Raw genomic sequence first — 17,161 nt, 5'->3', positions numbered from 1 at the left:
GGAGCCAGGAACAAGTCAACAAACTGATTCGTCTTAACCAGCTTATTGACGGCACCCCATCATTGTAACCTCCCATCCCACCCTCAACTCCAGCCAATGTGTCGTATCATGTAGGGAAGTTTCCGGCATGAGTGACGATGATCTCCAGAAAGAACTGGCAGACCAAGGGGTAACCCGGGTCTACCGTTTCATGAAACGTGTTAACGGCAAGAAAGAGGCAACCTATACCATGGATCTGACCATAACCGGCTCCACTCCCCCATCCTATGTCTTCTTCGGCTATATTCGTGTTCCAACCCGAACCTACTATCCCCGTCCTTTGATGTGTAACAAATGTGGTTATTTCGGCCACACTAAACTTCGATGCGAGCAAAACGAAACCTGCCTAGATTGTGGTGAAACCGCAGTTCATCCAAATTGTTCGAAAGACCCAAAATGCCCAAATTGCGAAGGTCCCCACCCAGCATTCAGTCGGAACTGTACAAAACAACAAGAAGAGCAGGCCATCGTACGGATTCGTGTGGACCTTGGGATCTCTCAGGGCGCCGCTGTCAAGGAGTACCGAACCCGCTGTTCAGCAACCAAAAATTGCACAACTGTACAACAACGATAGGAAGCCATTAGGACCGACACCCACCAAGACAACAAGGACAAAAGGATTCGAGAGCTGGAAAATCAAGTTGCTCTCCTTATCGACCAGCTCAAAAACCTCCAGAACTGCGCCAATTTGGTTGCCGAAACCGTAGAATCTGCCGATTCCGACGACACGATGCTTTCCGAAAGCAGCTCCACCTCGTCCACCCCGAAGAGGAACCGGAACCGTGGGTCTTCTGAGGAACGCAGCACCAAATCAGAACTGGAACTGAAAAAGAAGCGACACCATCCCCCATCCTCGACCTTTCCCACATTTACACTGATGGTTCCAAGAATGATAATATGAAAGTTGGGTGTGGCATCTATGATAACCAACAGAACCGTAGCCTACCCTTACCAACAGCTTGCTCAGTCTTTAGTGCTGAAGCGTACTCTATTATGGATGCCCTCGAAAACTCCTGTCCTGACTCAAATCCCTCAGTCATATTCACCGATTCAGCCAGTGTCCTGAAAGCAGTTTCTGGAGGTAGCCTCAAACATCCATGGATATCATCCATCTCTGATCTGGCTGTTAGGAAAAAAGTAACACTTGTTTGGATACCGGGTCATTTCGGCATTCCAGGCAACGAGACCGCCGACCACCTAGCAGGTGAAGCATCAAACTTAGAACCTCCCTCAATACCAATTCCCCAAAAAGATGCTTACAAATGGACTTTAAACCAAGTCCAACTTGCTTGGGATATCGCGTGGAACCAGAATAGAAATGCCAAATTACAAGAGGTGAAAAATTCCACGACAAACTTCGTTGACCAAAAAAAGAGAGCCGACAGAATAGCCCTAACTCGATTGCGTATTGGGCTTCCACGTCTCAACCATTCACACCTTTTTGATCGTACAGATCCACCCATTTGTCCCTCCCGTAATATCCAAACAACAGTTAAACAACTCCTTACAAACTGCACTGCCAATTCCCAAGCAAGGGAGGATTATGAATTGGCCGACAACCTCAGACAAATCTTGTCAAATTGTCCAGAAGTAGAAAAACGCCCTTTAGCTTTCCTCAGAAACATTAAACTATTCCATGAAATATGAAAAAAAAATAACAAAAAACAAAGAAAAAAACTTAAAAACAAAAAAAAACGACAAGCCACGGAGGATTTTGGGATGAATAAACCCATTGGGCTTAAAATCCCGGAAAAAATGTCTCGGTTTCAGTCTCAGCTTGCCCTTCGAGCTGAACAGAGTGCGCTGCTCTTCGATCGGCGTTTGGACCCCACCAATGGTAATCCAACACCGATATCGAATAGCAGTTTTGTTCGGCATCAAGTGTAGTGGCATGGATCAGCCAGACCAGCAAACTGCGCAGACTACAAGCGGCGGAGAGCCCCACTGGCGGAGAATAGCGTTGCAAGCGGACCGAGGAAGACTTTTAAATTTCGTTGCTGTGCGCACGTAAAATGCATGGCACCGGATACGGACGAAGCTGCTTGGAGTTCTAGTTCGCAAGCCGTGTTGCGTGCGGATGTGCTCTGATGGCGGCTGGTCGCTGAATCGGCGCTTATTGGAGGGGCGTCGTCAGGAGAGATGCTGTTTAGGAGAGTGTATATTGGTTATTCGAAATAGGTCACATATTTTTCATAAGCCTAGTCCGCACTCGGCAACTTGAGCGATTTCGGATTACTGAGACTTGTTTATTTTACATTTAGAACTTAACGAAGAGATGCATGTCTCAAGTGTTCCGACAAGAATGGGAGACTTTCAGCATCCTGTGTAAACATAAACAAGTCTCATCGACCAGAATCGCAGTTCAAGTTGCTGAGTGTGGACTAGGCTCTACGAGCAAGCCCATCTTTGGTCCCACAGTTGCTTCACCGAGAAACTCGGAAAACTCCGAGAATTTCAGCTCAAGACTGAGAAAATTTTTCAAACTTGGCCATTTTATTCTCAATTAAGGTTTAAAAGAAAGATTTTCGCTCGTGATGTGTTCATAGCTAAAACAAACTCGATGCATTTTTCCGTGAGGCTTTCTTAACGATGCAAGTTCAGCTCTGTCTCATGTATGTTTTACACGAGCTGCAGCTTAAATCACTAGAGCGTTTATAATCAAAGCATATCTTCAATACTTCACAACATTTGACTTTCTAAAAGTAAATTATTGATTCGAACAAATTTCAGATTTGGCTTAATTGTTCCTTCAAAATTTCTAAAAAATTTAAAATGTTTCGAAAAAAGACTTAAAGACTTCTGTCCTGCAATTTTTTATAACCTTCTAATTTTTACACAAAAAAAAACGGCAAAACCAGTGACTTTTTTAATCGTCACAATTTTTTATCAATTGTGAAAAATAGTGTTATTAATCATTATTAACAATACGCAGTAACTTTAGAAAAGGGTTTTCCAAAAAACGCCATTCATCTGATATATCAATTATTTTATCATTCAGCTCTGGACTAATAAAACAGAAAACAAAAATTTTACATTTGTTGTTGCGCTCAAATAAACTCCAAAACCTGGACTGGGCTCTTCCAGAAATCACGGAGATGGTTTTTTTACGAAAAACTATGGATTTTGTTGGATGAAGTGAAATTAACTTCAATCTCAAAACTTTAAGAAGAATTATCAATTTGGTATGAAAAGATTACCTGTTGGAAGTGTCTCAATTTCATACCAGTGAAGATGGTTTGACGAACAATTGATAGAAATTAATTTTTTTTTATAAGCCATGTTGTCATATTCAAAAGCCACTTCTACAAAAACCGGTAAAAAACATCATTTTTTAAAATCGCCTTTTTTAACTCACTTTATCTAGCGTCTTACTGATGTTTGTTGTCTGATGTTTATTTTTGCAGAAGGTTAAAAGAAGTGAAGAATTCACCAGGGCGATTACTTAAACAGTTCCTCAATAAATCATCTTTTCTTACCAAAACTTAGTTCCGTGTCGGGTTTTTCATGAAATTCAATTGAAAAAAAAAATTACAAACAAACGTAGACAATTTTCCGAGTTGTTCTGTCTAGGAGCCCATTCCGTGCATCTATTCGAGTAACATTTTCACTTAGGAGATGAATTATCTTGATTTGAGACCCGTTTTTTGACATTCAATATACGGGTTCAGCATATCATTGCTTCGAACCACTTAAAGTTAAAATTCCATCTCGAATTGCGGGAGGTCAGTATCGACTTTGAAAAGTCGGTGGCTAATTAACTGAATAATTCAATAACTTCACACCCCAAACCGAATCCAGCAATTATTGACACTTAAATCTGACTATTGCTTTATTTTCTCATCTCGTTTGCAGACCACTCGAATTCGACCACAGAAATGGTACACCACTTGACCTCTCATTAGCATAAATGCATGCCAACCGAATGATGGTGAATCCTGAAGCTGGAAAAGACAGTTATACACACGCTTGGATTCGCATCCTGGGACAGACAGCCAAAAGCTTGCGTACAGGTAAGAGAATCAGTCCATGAAATTGCTACATTTTTGCTCCCACTTCCATCAGATGCTTCCTGGGTGAGAACCACTGAGAGCTGCCCGGCTGGACATTTCCCGTTCATTACGGAGCCAGAACAACATTTAATTGGATTAGGTTAGCTGTCTCCATTGGTTCCAATCTTGGGGCGGAAAAAGTGGGCCAACCGAAAATGGGCAGCATCGCATCCACAACGCAAAGCAAACCACAACGAAAAACCGCACCCCGAACATTGAGTCTGGGTCTAATTAATTTTTGTAGTTCACTTGCCCTGGGCTTTTGAGTTGCTTCCCAGAGGAACAATTCTGATGTAGCTACATAAAAAAAGAAAAAAAAAATCAACTTTCAACCTTAATTTCTCGAACCCATCCCAACATAGGTCGGTTGATGAGTCACCTGGTCTGGAAAAGATAAATTGCAACCAGACAAACAGAAGAAAAACATTCCTTTCCGATTTGGAGTCAAAATGGATGACCCAATACTTTGCCAAGACTTGTGGGATTTGTTTTTTTTTTCGCTTTTTTCTTCCGGCTTTCATTCCATCTCCATTCAATTCGGAGCGTGCTCAATTTTGTGACAGCAATTTCGCTTGAACCAGAAAGACCCGGAAGACTACCGATGCTAATTACTCGACAGCAGCTTTGATTAATGTCCGACCGTTTTCTGCCAATGGCAATCCTAGAGCGATAGGCAAAATTTAATCTAGAAACAGAGAAACAGCTTGGGTTTCTCAATGGATGAATCTAATTTGAACTTTTATGATTTTGTTTTGAGGAAATTGAACAAAATATATTTTCTGAGACCTTCAATGATATCATGAAATCTTCAATTTGGCAACAGCACTTTGTAGAGATGTACCGAATAGTGGTATTCGGCGAACGGCCGAATACCGAATATTGACCTTTTCAACTATTCGGCCAAACGAATATTCGGCCGAATATTCGGTCGAATATTCTATAGAGTTTTCAATGGAAAAACCTTAAGAGATTATTTCAATGCTTTCTATTTCTTCCATATTAATGCCCCTAATGTGTTTGTCGATTATTTTCAATCAGATGATATTATCGGATGATGTATTACAAGATATTTTTTAAAATGTCACTGACATCAGATGACTAGCCGCTTCGAGGGCGTTTATCACCAAAGCGATTGCGTTCCTGTGAAATCTGGCATAGAACATGTCGAAACAGAGCTATTTGAAATTGCTTCTCTAATATTGAATTAGATGAAGGTCGAATTTGAACAAGATATCTTTAAAGAAGTTGTTGAAAAGATTGATTATCTTTAACCTTAAGCATACCATACTGTCAACCACACATATCAAGACGGTCAGGCAACCAGAACGATTTTTGAAAAAAAAATAAAAATTAAAAAGGGCAAAAAATTGTATGTAAATTTTGACATTTTTGAAAAATTGAACACAAAATCTAAATAATTTTAAAGAGGAATTTGAGTTTTTTATTTGATTTAGCAAATGATCTGAATAATCCCGAGCAAATCTCAGGAAGTATTAAACAATATCTGGACATCCCGTCCAGATTTGACTTAACTGGGTTCTTTACTAGATTTATGGCAAGTCTGAATCTATCCAGATTCTATTTGGAATAAACTTTAATCACAGTATAAAGCGATACCGTTCAGCAATCTCCTGTACGATCTACAGTGAAATATACGCGGATACACCTTGGATGGATGTTTTGCTGAAACCATAAGTTTTTAATGATTGTGTAGCTTTTACAACATTAATTCTGGATATTTTATACATTATCAAAAATTATTTGAAAAATGTACAAGTCTGTAGTAGATATTCGGTCTATTCGGCCTATTCGGCCGAATACTTAGCTCAACTATTCGGTGAGCCGAATATTCGGCTTAACGGTTTTTCGGCGATATTCGGCGCCGAATATTCGGCCGACCGAATATTCGGTACATCTCTAGCACTTTGTTAGAAACGCATCCTGAAAACTAGAATAAAATTTTCACATCTTATGTTTGGGAGTTGAAAGATAATATAGACTAAAGACCGCTGTCTCTTTCGATAGTGAATAAGTGAAAAAAACAGTCAAATTGGGGATTTCAAACATTTCTAAACACTGGATGTTCCTTAAGCCGTTGCTCGAGTTCCGAATTAGGTCCGCTGTACAAAAAACTTCCCGGAATGCTTTCCCTGTTCCAGAAACCGGATCGATCGGATTGTTAACTGGCATTTTATTTGGTCTTGCAGGTGATCCCGTTCCTTTATGTTACTTTTTTGTAAAACTTTTCAATTATACCAAGGTCGTGAAAACGGGGGCGGTTTTAAGGTCGAACCCAACCCGTTGAAATTTTTTTCAGTTCAAACACTATCTTCAAAACCTTGAAAATAGCTGTAAAGTTTGTTTATTTTTTCAAAAACTTACGATTTGGTTTTAATTCAAATTACTTATCTAGCTTTTCAATTATGGAACTATTTTTAGCCTGAAATCAAAATAGCAGTCCTAGGATCAATTCAAAGAAATTCAACTCTAGAGGAATCACCCCCACGATTACTTTCAAAGTGTGGGTAGAAATAAAATTTCCCAATGCTATTCACAAGCACCGAAATTGAATACGCGCTTGTTTCATTAAATGACAATTTGCAGCAATATGGAAACAAAAACACCAATATTGAAGAACCGACAGAATCGTAGTTTCGGCTTGTTTTTTTTTGTTGAAAAAAATCGTTTCTGATTACTCGGTCGTGAGCTCTAACACCAAGCTGAGCTAACATCTTATTGAATAAATTATTTAAGGTTGATTGTTTGTTTCTTGTGAATCAGTGATATTTTTTCCAGTTTATGAACTACAATATCATCAGCGATTTGTAAAATGGATACACCTTACACTAAGCAATTATCAATTTCTTGTTCATAAAAGTTATATAGAAATGTGCTTTGTGTTGATATTTGAAGAAGACCTAGAAAACTTATTTTTTGACATTTCAACCTATTTGTTACTTGAAAACAGTTCTCTTTTTTTTTTTTTTTAAATAAGTAAGTTATATTGAAATAAACTATTTTTGTCGGAACACCTTGTTAGATGAGCTTTTTGCAAAGTTTCTCTATATTTACTGAATCAAACGCACCACATATATTTATTCTTTTCAGCTCAGTAAAATTCATTCCTATGTTTTTCTGGGACAAAATAGGAACCACTTCAACAATCCTCTATTCATCTGACACAACATTAATGTTAATAAATTTACTATTTAAATTTAGCAACATTTGGTTACTGGCACATTTTGTAAAAGTTTGAACTTTATTCCGTTCAATCCTGCAGCAGTATTTGAACTTAATTATAGCGCTGTATAAAACTCGGCCATTCTTATCGGAGATGCTTAATCTTCGTTGAAGTTGTTAGTTCTAAAATCACCAACAAACTTATTAACAAAATCAGGACAAATATTTTGTGCAAATTTCTCAACCCAATCTTCAGAATATTTTTCTGAATTTTTGATTTCAACACTTTTCAAGTTTTGCGTTGTTTTCCACAAAGTAGATAGTGCTGATGTTCTTGTAAATGAAGCAATACGGTTTTGCCAATTGAACTTTTCTTGCTTTGAAAGTTTCCGAAACTCATACTCTAATTGTTGATTGGTCCTAAAACTATTTATTTTCCCAAATCTTCTGAAATTTGTAAAAACGTTCTTCTTTCCATGGTAATTTTTTAATCATTCTCGATCCCAGCTTATCCCAGTAAGCATGGCAATCTATATTTTCGTTAAGTCATAAAAACAAATCACTTTAAATGTTTATTTCAACAACTATCGGAAGATGATCACTGCTTTCTGAAATTCGATATTAATATATAAAATAAAAATAATTATTCAGATATTAAAATGGTTCACCTAGTGACAATAAAATTTTCTTTGAATTCAGAGTTAATTATTATCATCGTTAAAAGATTATCGTTTTAAGCTGAGGAACTATTGAAGGGATGGTTTTTCCAATTCCGTTCATAAGATTTCTGATATTTGACAATTATTTCCTAACAGTGATAAAATAGAGGCCTACATTATATTCCAATAGAACATAACAATTCATTAAACTTTGTTGAAGACACCGAACGTCTATCCGCTATCCCTATTTTGATGAAGTTAGGGAGGCCCTATAAAAATCAATTTTTTCATGATATCTTTTCATGGTGATATTTTATCAAAACATTTAATTCAGCAATATTTTAGATCATTATAATGCGAATCTTTTGTTGAAAACGGGTTACCAAAATTTGTTTTTATTTTGAAGTAATGATGCAATATGTGTTGAAAAATAACTTTTTAGAGCTTCAATAACTCTAAATGGAGCTAATCGAAAACTTTATCGTTGATTACATTTGAAAGTTCATGTTACAGTCTTCATTATATAAAAATTGGAGGTATTTTTCGTGATTAATACATTCAACCGTTGTATGAAATTTGCTAAAAGTCGTTTAGATCTCTGTACAAATAGAGAGGATTTGTACATTTGTTATTCATAAAATCAGAAACTACTGGACCGTTAAATGTAAAATCCGGCATGGAGTAGTTTTTTGTCGTATGAAGAATGGTATATGTGGAGTTTTGAGTCCGTCGCACTCAAGGGAGGAAGGGCTTTCATACAAAATAATCGTAAAATATGATAAAAAGCGGTAAAATTTAATCTATTGACAAATGAATCTCCTCAAATGTTTCAAAAATGCTTACCTTTATGTTCAGATAATATTTAATATAATATAATATAAATACACTAAGCGAAACTATGGGAAACAAGCACTTGGTGATAGTATTTAATTTTATTCGCCATTAGACTTAACTCCCCAGACAATCATTTGGTGGGTATATCAAATTTGCAACACAAACATATCGTATATAATGTAGCAAAACCAGTATATACGTATCATTTTGGAGGCCATATAGGTACATTAGCACACAAATTCTTGATTTGGATTGTATTGTCGTAATAAAATCATGCAATGTATTTAAATACGATAAAGAATATGCATGGGACGCACATTGTAGGTGCAGATATACAAAAATGAGTTTGAATAACATTAATACATATAATCTGTAAAATAATATACGACTTCTGGTTGTCTGGGTCATGCCTATTGTTGTTTTTTGTTTCGATTATAGTCGTTTTACCACCTTTATGGCATTCGCGACTTTATCAACGTTACAGTTGGCGGATCGTTATTTAAAAACTTATCCGGTTCAACTGTGTTCGATGTTAACTCTTGGGCTCGAACTTGCGGACATCTGCTCAGGAGACAACAGACTTGCCAACTGAGCTATATCACAAGCCCCATGCCTATTGATGAACAGAAAGCTTTCAATAGGAGTTGAGAAAATAATTCTTATGGTTCACCATAACACTAATCAGAGTTTCATTCAATCATTTCCTTTAACCCCTCTCCCAACCGAAATAATTTTGCTAGGATGAAAATTAGACTTCGGTCCCAAAGCAATAAAAAGATCTTTCACCCCTGTCTCTTTCTTCCAACCTATCGATTGGCTACTGGGACGTGGCCGCAGCCGTTATTGACGTCTAAAGAGAGAGCATCAGTTTTTTGCAGCGTGAATGAGCTTCTTATTCCAAGGACTATTTATTTGACCTGTAAACGAAATTGATGGCCTCGGTCAATCAACCAGTATCATCGGCGTTGTGGAACTTGTTTTAAATACTGAGCCACACCAGCGCTCGTGGAACTCGAAGCGACTATAACAATCGTAATATAACAATCAAAATTTGATTTTGGAACAAGTAATGCGTAGATTATCTACAACCATGCATTTTGGGTTTCACGGTTTAAGGTGGATATGAATAATAAGTTATGATAATAATAAGCTAAGCTAAGCTTGAGCTAATATGGACTTAACATCGCTTTGGACGCCTGTTAGTTAATGCTGGATTTTGATTAACTAAATAGAGCATATTTGGCTAAAAATTGACTTGGAGCGATAGGTTAATTTTCGTTCAAAAGATTTGCATAAAGAGATTTTAGATTTGATTTATAATAAATATTTTATGAAGCATTCAATGATGGGTGAAAATTTGTACATTAGGGTTTTTCAAATTGCAAATATTTTGGAATTTTAAAAAAGCCTGAAGTCTGAAATGTTTCTTTTTAGTCAAAACGAGCAATTGAATTGCTGCAGATTTTTCAATCAAATTTGGGTAGGTAACCAATTTTCATTTGAAAATTTGTATGTAAAATCATAAAAATTTGTTCGGAGAACGTCACTTTTATGTTTTCACGCAATGCAAATTAAATTCCAATGTATAGTGCAAAATGAAAAATTTGCTCTGTACAACTTTTCGAGAAAGGAGTTATTACGTTCCAAACTGTGCTTGTTTTTTTCCATAAAAAGATACTAACAACGCTGAACGATTTTCCGTCTATTTTTTAGAAGGGTTATTTTAACAATTAAATTAGTGACTTCAAAGTCTTGAAATGTAGTTACATTAAGTTCTCTATCATATGAAAAAATTGATTAGGATTACCACGAAATTATAGTCACAAGATACCATGATTTTGCTAAATTAAACATCAATCAGGTTGAACTTCACATTTTAATAAGGAACAAATAAACTTACAATTGATTTTACAAATGAATTTGAGTAAGGTTTGAGCATTTTGGAATCCATGACTTTCTTTCAAAGCCAGGGGCGGGATTGTGGAACTCGAAACAATCGAGTTTCGTTCGATTCGACCGATTTTGGCATTACCGATTTTGAACGAGCTCAATTCGAATGGAACGTTTTGAGATGATCTACTACCCGGTTTACTCGAAATCTAGTACCTTAAAATTTAGAACTCGAACAAGATACGTAAAACGATTCGAATTCGATTCGAGTTGAAACTCGAAACGAGTATCTCGAATCGAATAGGATTCACATTTTCACCCCAGAAAAAAATATTCAAGAAAACCCCAAAAAGGTGACACTCTTTCAAAAAAATTTCTTGTTTTTTTCATACAAAATTACAAAACAAAACCCGGTTACCTAAATCTCATTTGAGAAATCTACAAAATTTCTGTCTTTCGTTTTGACAGAAAAGAAAACGATTAAGATGACAGGCGTTTTGAATTTCGAAAAAAGTTGCAATTTGACACACCCTAATGTACATAATCAAAAGTTTTGGGTCCTATTTTGTCGCAAATAATGAGTAAAACGCGTAAGTTAAATGTTGTATTTTAGTTGATTATGTAAAACATGATGTTTTCTCACTAAACGAACTTGACTGCTTTTGTTAGTTCAGCTGCTAAGAATAATTGTGTTGCTCATCAAAAATGTTTGATTAGCAACACAATTTGTTAAAATTTGTAAACAAATTGTTAAACAATTCAGGAAAATTTCCACAAACAGCATCCTTCCGAGACCCAAATTATAGTCCAAGGGAATCCAAAAAAATCCGTTTCCGACTTTGATGAAAAGTTTTTCTCATGAGAACTTAATCGGTACTGGTTAAATTCGAGTAGGCGGTAAACGGGATCATTTAAACACCCCCCAGCTTACAAAATATTTACTGGAAGAAGGATAGTTTTGAGATTTATTGGAGAAGAAAGCAAGGAATATTTAAATAAGGAAGTGTCGAGAGCCATCTTGGATTTTTTTTGTGACGTCACAAAAACAAATGTATCGAAAATTTACACGAGAATGGCAGAAATTTCAATGAAAAACACGTTTTAGAACAAAAATGAATTTCAATTTCATTTTGATTGTGTTGTAAATCGTGCCAAAACGAAAAAAAAGCATTTAAAAGGTCTAGCTGGTAATCACTGAGTGTTCAACTGATTTCCATGAATTTTATCCAATCGGTTTAATTTCCGAGTTTTGCAAATTTGAGTGGGTAAAATCCACCATTTTTTCGAACTTCGATGGTCTATTTTATATAAAAATTACTCGAAAATCCAACTTTTCTTGTACCAATCTTGAAGAGTAAGAATCCTTCTAGTATAACATGTTTAAAAAGTGGAAAATTTTCAACAAATCCTCCAAGTTTTCAACAAAAAAGGAAAATTTCATAATCTTATCAAATTTCTTAGTTAAATTAACAGATATTTTGTGATTGTGACGTCGCAGTATGTACTAATACTAGAGCAGGGCTTCCTTGACACTACCTTGTTTAAATATTCCTTGAGAAGAAAGTGGAGAAGCACTGTTATCGTTTTTTTTTCTATATCACTCGTTTTAAGTTGGAAAATCGCTTAGCTGTGCGGTAGATTGTGACTTGATGGTAAATATAGTTAAAATCAAGAAAAACTTTGAAAATATTTTAAAACTCTGAGTTGAAGTTGACAGCAGGTGAAACAAAAAGTAAATATTTGAAAATCCGAATATGAAATTGTTTGCGATATGGCACAAAACACCTCAAAACACATAAAAATAATTTTTTTTCAATTTCTTTAAACATTTTGAAATATTCAACCTAAATCCTGTCGCATAAAAGGTTCAAAAAGGTTCAAAAAGGCTTACTCAGTCCCACCCAAGGCTGCCGAAAAAACTTTCTGTGATAGTTTTTTGTTATGCTATTTATTTTTTTAATTTTATTTAGAATTTCATCATAATTTGGGTATTTTTTTACATTTTCGTTAGGATAAATGAAATAAAATTACCAGTCTGATCATGTTTAATTCCGATTCAAAGTAAGAGATCATAATTTTATAATTGCGAAAAAAAATATAATTTTGGAAATCCATTCAAAATTCAAAAAAACTGTGAAATCTGAGAATATATTTCAAAACTCTGTGCTTCCAGTGGCCTTTTAATTCCGCGTCCAAAATATCGCAAAACGAGCAAATCATTATTTCTCTATCTTAAAATTACCCCAGCTGGTTTTCGAAAAAAAAAAACGTTCAAATATTCAAAAAAGGTTAATTTTTTGGCAATAGTATTTTTTGAGATAACACGTTCCATGCATTTCAAGGTCATTTAGAATCAAATCAATGTTTCAATTTTCTCGGTTTTCAATAGTCTTCTAACGTGATTTTAAGAGTTTTGAAGGATTTTTTTTTACAAAAAAGTTTTTTTGAAGTAAAACCAGATTTCGACGTTTAATTCACTTTAAAGGTTTCAGTTTAAAATTTCTATTTTCCAATTTCCTTTGGTCCCTTCTTTGGTGATTTTTTTAGAAGGTTTTTAAACCTATTCTATAATATTTTCTATCCCTGGAAATGTCAAAAAATGTGGTTTATAAATATATGTATAAAGTAAAAGTGTTAACCTAGAAAATTAAAAATGTACAATCCTCAACCCTGAATCTTCCTCCACCGTTTGCACTTCGAGAGGAAGAGGCCTTGCAGTACGAAAAATATTTCTTTAGGAACATATAATCCATTAAAAAGAACGAAACGAGAAAAAAGGTACTTGAAAAATCAACCAGCCGAGATTCATGAAACCCAATTCGGTAAATTTTATTGTTCGACCCACCAAATCTATGGGCCAATAGAGTGCAGAAATCGGATCTGTTGTTTTCTCTCTGTCTCTCATTCCAATAGAATGTTGTTTGTGTGTATTTCACTGAAACCAATCCAATCGAAGCAAAGCAAAGTGAAAATCCCAGAAGCCACCTATTGTTTATTTATGCCAAGATTTCCCACCGAAAGGAGAGAACCGATCCGAGCAAAAAGCATAGTCGGAGGAAAAAAAAGGTGAATTCCTACCGACTTCAGGCCAGACATTGCCTCAGACAGCTTTAGTGAGGAAGTCCTACGATAAATAAACTGAAATCCCGAAAACTGGGGTAAATTTGTGCTTTGGAACTTCCTAGCTGGACATCCACACACCGAACTGGATATATATGGATTGAATTTCTCTAGTTCAAGGTAGTGCTGCTGCTGCTTCAACTATTCTCTGGACTATCAATGGAGGAGGAAGAAAGTTGTCGGCATCCGGAAACGGATTGAAACTTTCCACTTCCACTTTCGAATGGGCACCGTAATGGATCACAGAGGAAAAAGTTGTGTTTGGGCTCGTATTTCCAGAAGCCGCACGGTCTAGTGAGGAAGTGGAATAGTCATAGTCATGGATCCATGACTTACCTTCTGGGGGGCTTTTTTCGATCGGTTCTCACATCTAAAAGCTGTTGGAATTCAGTATTCTTTCGGGCCGAGAAAAACCACCCCAGATGACCCCAATTGTACATCAACAAAACCATTCATTTACTTTAATACTCCATTTATTTGAAGGCCATCCGGTGCTTCGACTTTGTTTTGGAAAAGATTTATAAGGTGTCTAATAGATTTTGGGGAAAGTATCAATTTACTTGATTTCTTCGATTTCCTGAGCCTTTTTTTACTGCTAGGAGAAATTGAACTTTGAATATCCAGATGAGGAAGAATGCTTTGAAGACTGTTGAAATGTTCATAATCACCAGTCAGTAAATAAGCTAAACTTAAGGTTATGATAGCAAATTAAAGTACCCTCCATTATTTTGATGCAGTGCGCTTTAATGATGTAAAAGTAGTTGTTCGCACAAAATATGAGACACCACAGATTCGGGTGTATTCGCGCCACACCAAATTTCCTCTGAACAAAATCCCGCGCAGCTTCATCTAAAACCAACGACTTTTGGTCACTTCGCTGGATGACCGAACATCCGCACAAAGCGGAGAGAGTAAAAAACCAATAGAATTGGTCGGTAACAGCAATCGCGCGCAGTTGTCTTTTCTTACCTAGACAGATTCCCGTCATTCAGTGCAATAAAGTTGCTATCAATTCCCATTTTTGTATTCGATTTAATCTGTTAATTAAACGGAAGTGAATGTTACATTCGAATTTTGAATTTAAGTCCGAAACCTCGGAAACCGGTGAAACATTTTGGTCCTTCGAGAAGCCGGATTACGGGACTCGCTAGTTCTGTAAAAACCAGTGTGTGAACAATAGAAACACGGACAATCGAATTTACAAAGCGCGCGTCCGTGTCCCGCGGCTTGGCTTGGGTTTTCTCGTGAACTGTGCAGCAAATTAAAATTCGAGCCATCGTGTGAAGTGAATTTTGCACTTATTGAGTGCTCATTATGTGAACGTACTGCTGCTGTGCCGCACCGTGCGAAATCGTATCAACGAATATTTCCCCCACCGTGGGTGATTTAGTGCCGTCCCAATTAAGGGCAAATTAAATTTGTGCTGCAAAAGTGAACCATTCTGGATAAAAAAAAAGTTTCCCCCACGATCTGTCGCAGCTTCTTTGGAAGAATTCGCTTCAAATTGGCCATAAAAAGTGCGTTTTTGTGTGTCAAACCAATCGTACCTGGCGAACGCTGTGTGGTTGTGAACAGCTGATTTGGAGTTGAAATACCGTGTGGCTTATGCTACAGTCGTCGGATCATCGCAGCTAGTCCTGCTACCAATCATTGTCACCTACAGCTAAGTACCATTTTCTTTTCCTTCGTGTGTTCAGAGAGTCTGTGGGGGGTAGTTGCACGAAACACCACAGTCTGGCATTTTTACTGTTTCTGGATTTCCGGATAAAGTGGACGAAATTTAAAACAGCTTTATCCGTGCGAATTAAAGTGGGTCGGTTGTAGAAATATTGCTGACATTGGCCCATCAGTCAGCTGGGGTAATTGTGTTGAGCTACCATTTTGCGAGACGTCGAGTCGATTACAGCGGTTTGTCATAGTGAAAATCAGTGATTAAAAGTGCAAAGTGGCAGCCTAGCTGAAACTGCGAGAACTGTGAAGTGAAAGTTTTAACCATGCGCAATCTAAGAGAACTTTACAAGTTGGAAAGCAGCCAGTGTCGCGTTTTTGAGACAGTGCGACAGTTTATTGCAAGTGCAAAAATAAATACAGTTAGAAGTGAACTGATCGGCGTACGCATAGAACGTTTGGACGATGCGTTCAAGCAGTTTCAGCTAGTGCGTGCGGAAATCGAGCTGCAGACTGACCAGGTGACCGGGGCAGAAGATCCTGAGCAGGAGTTGGCGTTGATCACCGCACGGGCCGAGGAGAATGACGGTATTTCGATGATGAAAGAGGATGATTACTGCAACCTCAAGGGTGAGCTGTTACACCTTCAATCATTAGCAACCAGATCCGAACATGCTGAACAAGCCCCAACAACCAGTACCCAGGAGCGGATCGGGCCATCGGCCAGTTTGGCACGCGTGAAATTGCCCGAGATATCTCTGCCGAGCTTTGATGGGCAGATCAAGCTGTGGATAACTTTTCGGGATTCCTTCGACAGTCTCATCCATTCTAATACCCAGTTGACGGCAATGGACAAGTTCACCTACCTACGTTCCGCACTAACAGGAGAAGCTCTTCAAGAGGTGAGCTCGATTGAGATCACAGCTGCCAATTATGAAATAGCATGGGCTGCCTTGGCAAACCGATATGAAAATCGGAAACTTATAGTTAAAACCTATCTCGATGCGCTTTTCAAAGTTGAAATGATGCACAAAGAGTCCTACGACGGGCTGAGTAAAGTGATTGGTGATTTTGAGAAAAATCTACAGATGTTGAAAAAAGTGGGCGAATCTTCCGACGGTTGGAGCACTTTACTGGTGCACATGGTATGCGCCCGATTGGATCCGTTGACGTTGCGCCACTGGGAAACGCATCACAATTCCCGAGAGGTGCCTAATTTCAAGGATTTGATGCGGTTTCTGAGAGATCACTGTAGGGGAGAATGAGGATACTTGATCCCTGGGGATACTTGATTCCTTAGCTATATCTCGAAACTGGAATGTTTTACAAAGATCAAATGTTCTAGAAAAATGTGCCAAAATGAGCAAAATAAAAATGCTTGTAGTTTAAAAGTTTTTAACAAAATAATTGTTTGAGTAATTGAACATTGTTTGAAAAATTTCACAAAATGTAACTTGAAGATCTTTTTTCATCACTTTAAAATGTTCCTTACATGGGAAAATTACGAAAAAAATATTTGGTCCAATGTATCAATCGTTCGAGCGTAAAATGAACTTCATAATGCCATATTTTCAAAGCAATGGAAAACTCTCAACTTTTTTCAGAAAAAGTTTTCTAAAATGTTGATTATGGGTACAATTGATCCCCTAGATTTGGGTACAATTGATCCCTCTTCCAAACGGCATATTCTTCTTCTAAATTGATCGTTATGATTGCTGATTA

The 17,161-nt window shown here is 37.0% G+C and overlaps 2 protein-coding genes across 4 annotated transcripts in view; both read left to right on the top strand.

Moving 5' to 3' along the window:
* LOC129741865 (neuroligin-4, X-linked-like) overlaps positions 1-17,161 on the top strand; it is an 862,824-nt gene that overhangs the window by 232,081 nt on the left and 613,582 nt on the right. For all 3 annotated transcript variants that reach the window (XM_055733675.1, XM_055733676.1, XM_055733677.1), the window contains one exon: positions 3,892-4,049. The gene's annotated coding sequence lies outside the window, so the exon portion shown is untranslated. The remainder of the gene's footprint in view (positions 1-3,891; positions 4,050-17,161) is intronic.
* Positions 128-940, top strand: LOC129743268 (uncharacterized). Its single transcript, XM_055735248.1, has 2 exons — positions 128-508; positions 614-940. The coding sequence occupies exons 1-2, from the start codon at positions 128-130 to the stop codon at positions 938-940; spliced, it is 708 nt and encodes a 235-aa protein (XP_055591223.1).

The sequence above is a fragment of the Uranotaenia lowii genome, chromosome 2, assembly GCF_029784155.1.
Source record: "Uranotaenia lowii strain MFRU-FL chromosome 2, ASM2978415v1, whole genome shotgun sequence".
In the NCBI taxonomy this organism is placed as follows: domain Eukaryota; kingdom Metazoa; phylum Arthropoda; class Insecta; order Diptera; family Culicidae; genus Uranotaenia; species Uranotaenia lowii.
This window is presented reverse-complemented; position numbering and strand designations above follow the sequence as displayed.

Bases quoted from the DNA above. Each gene is read 5' to 3' on its own strand.
- LOC129743268 (XM_055735248.1), top strand. From the start codon at position 128: ATGAGTGACGATGATCTCCAGAAAGAACTGGCAGACCAAGGGGTAACC. The intron at 509-613 runs GTACGGATTCGT...CAACAACGATAG, and splicing joins AACAAGAAGAGCAGGCCATC to GAAGCCATTAGGACCGACAC.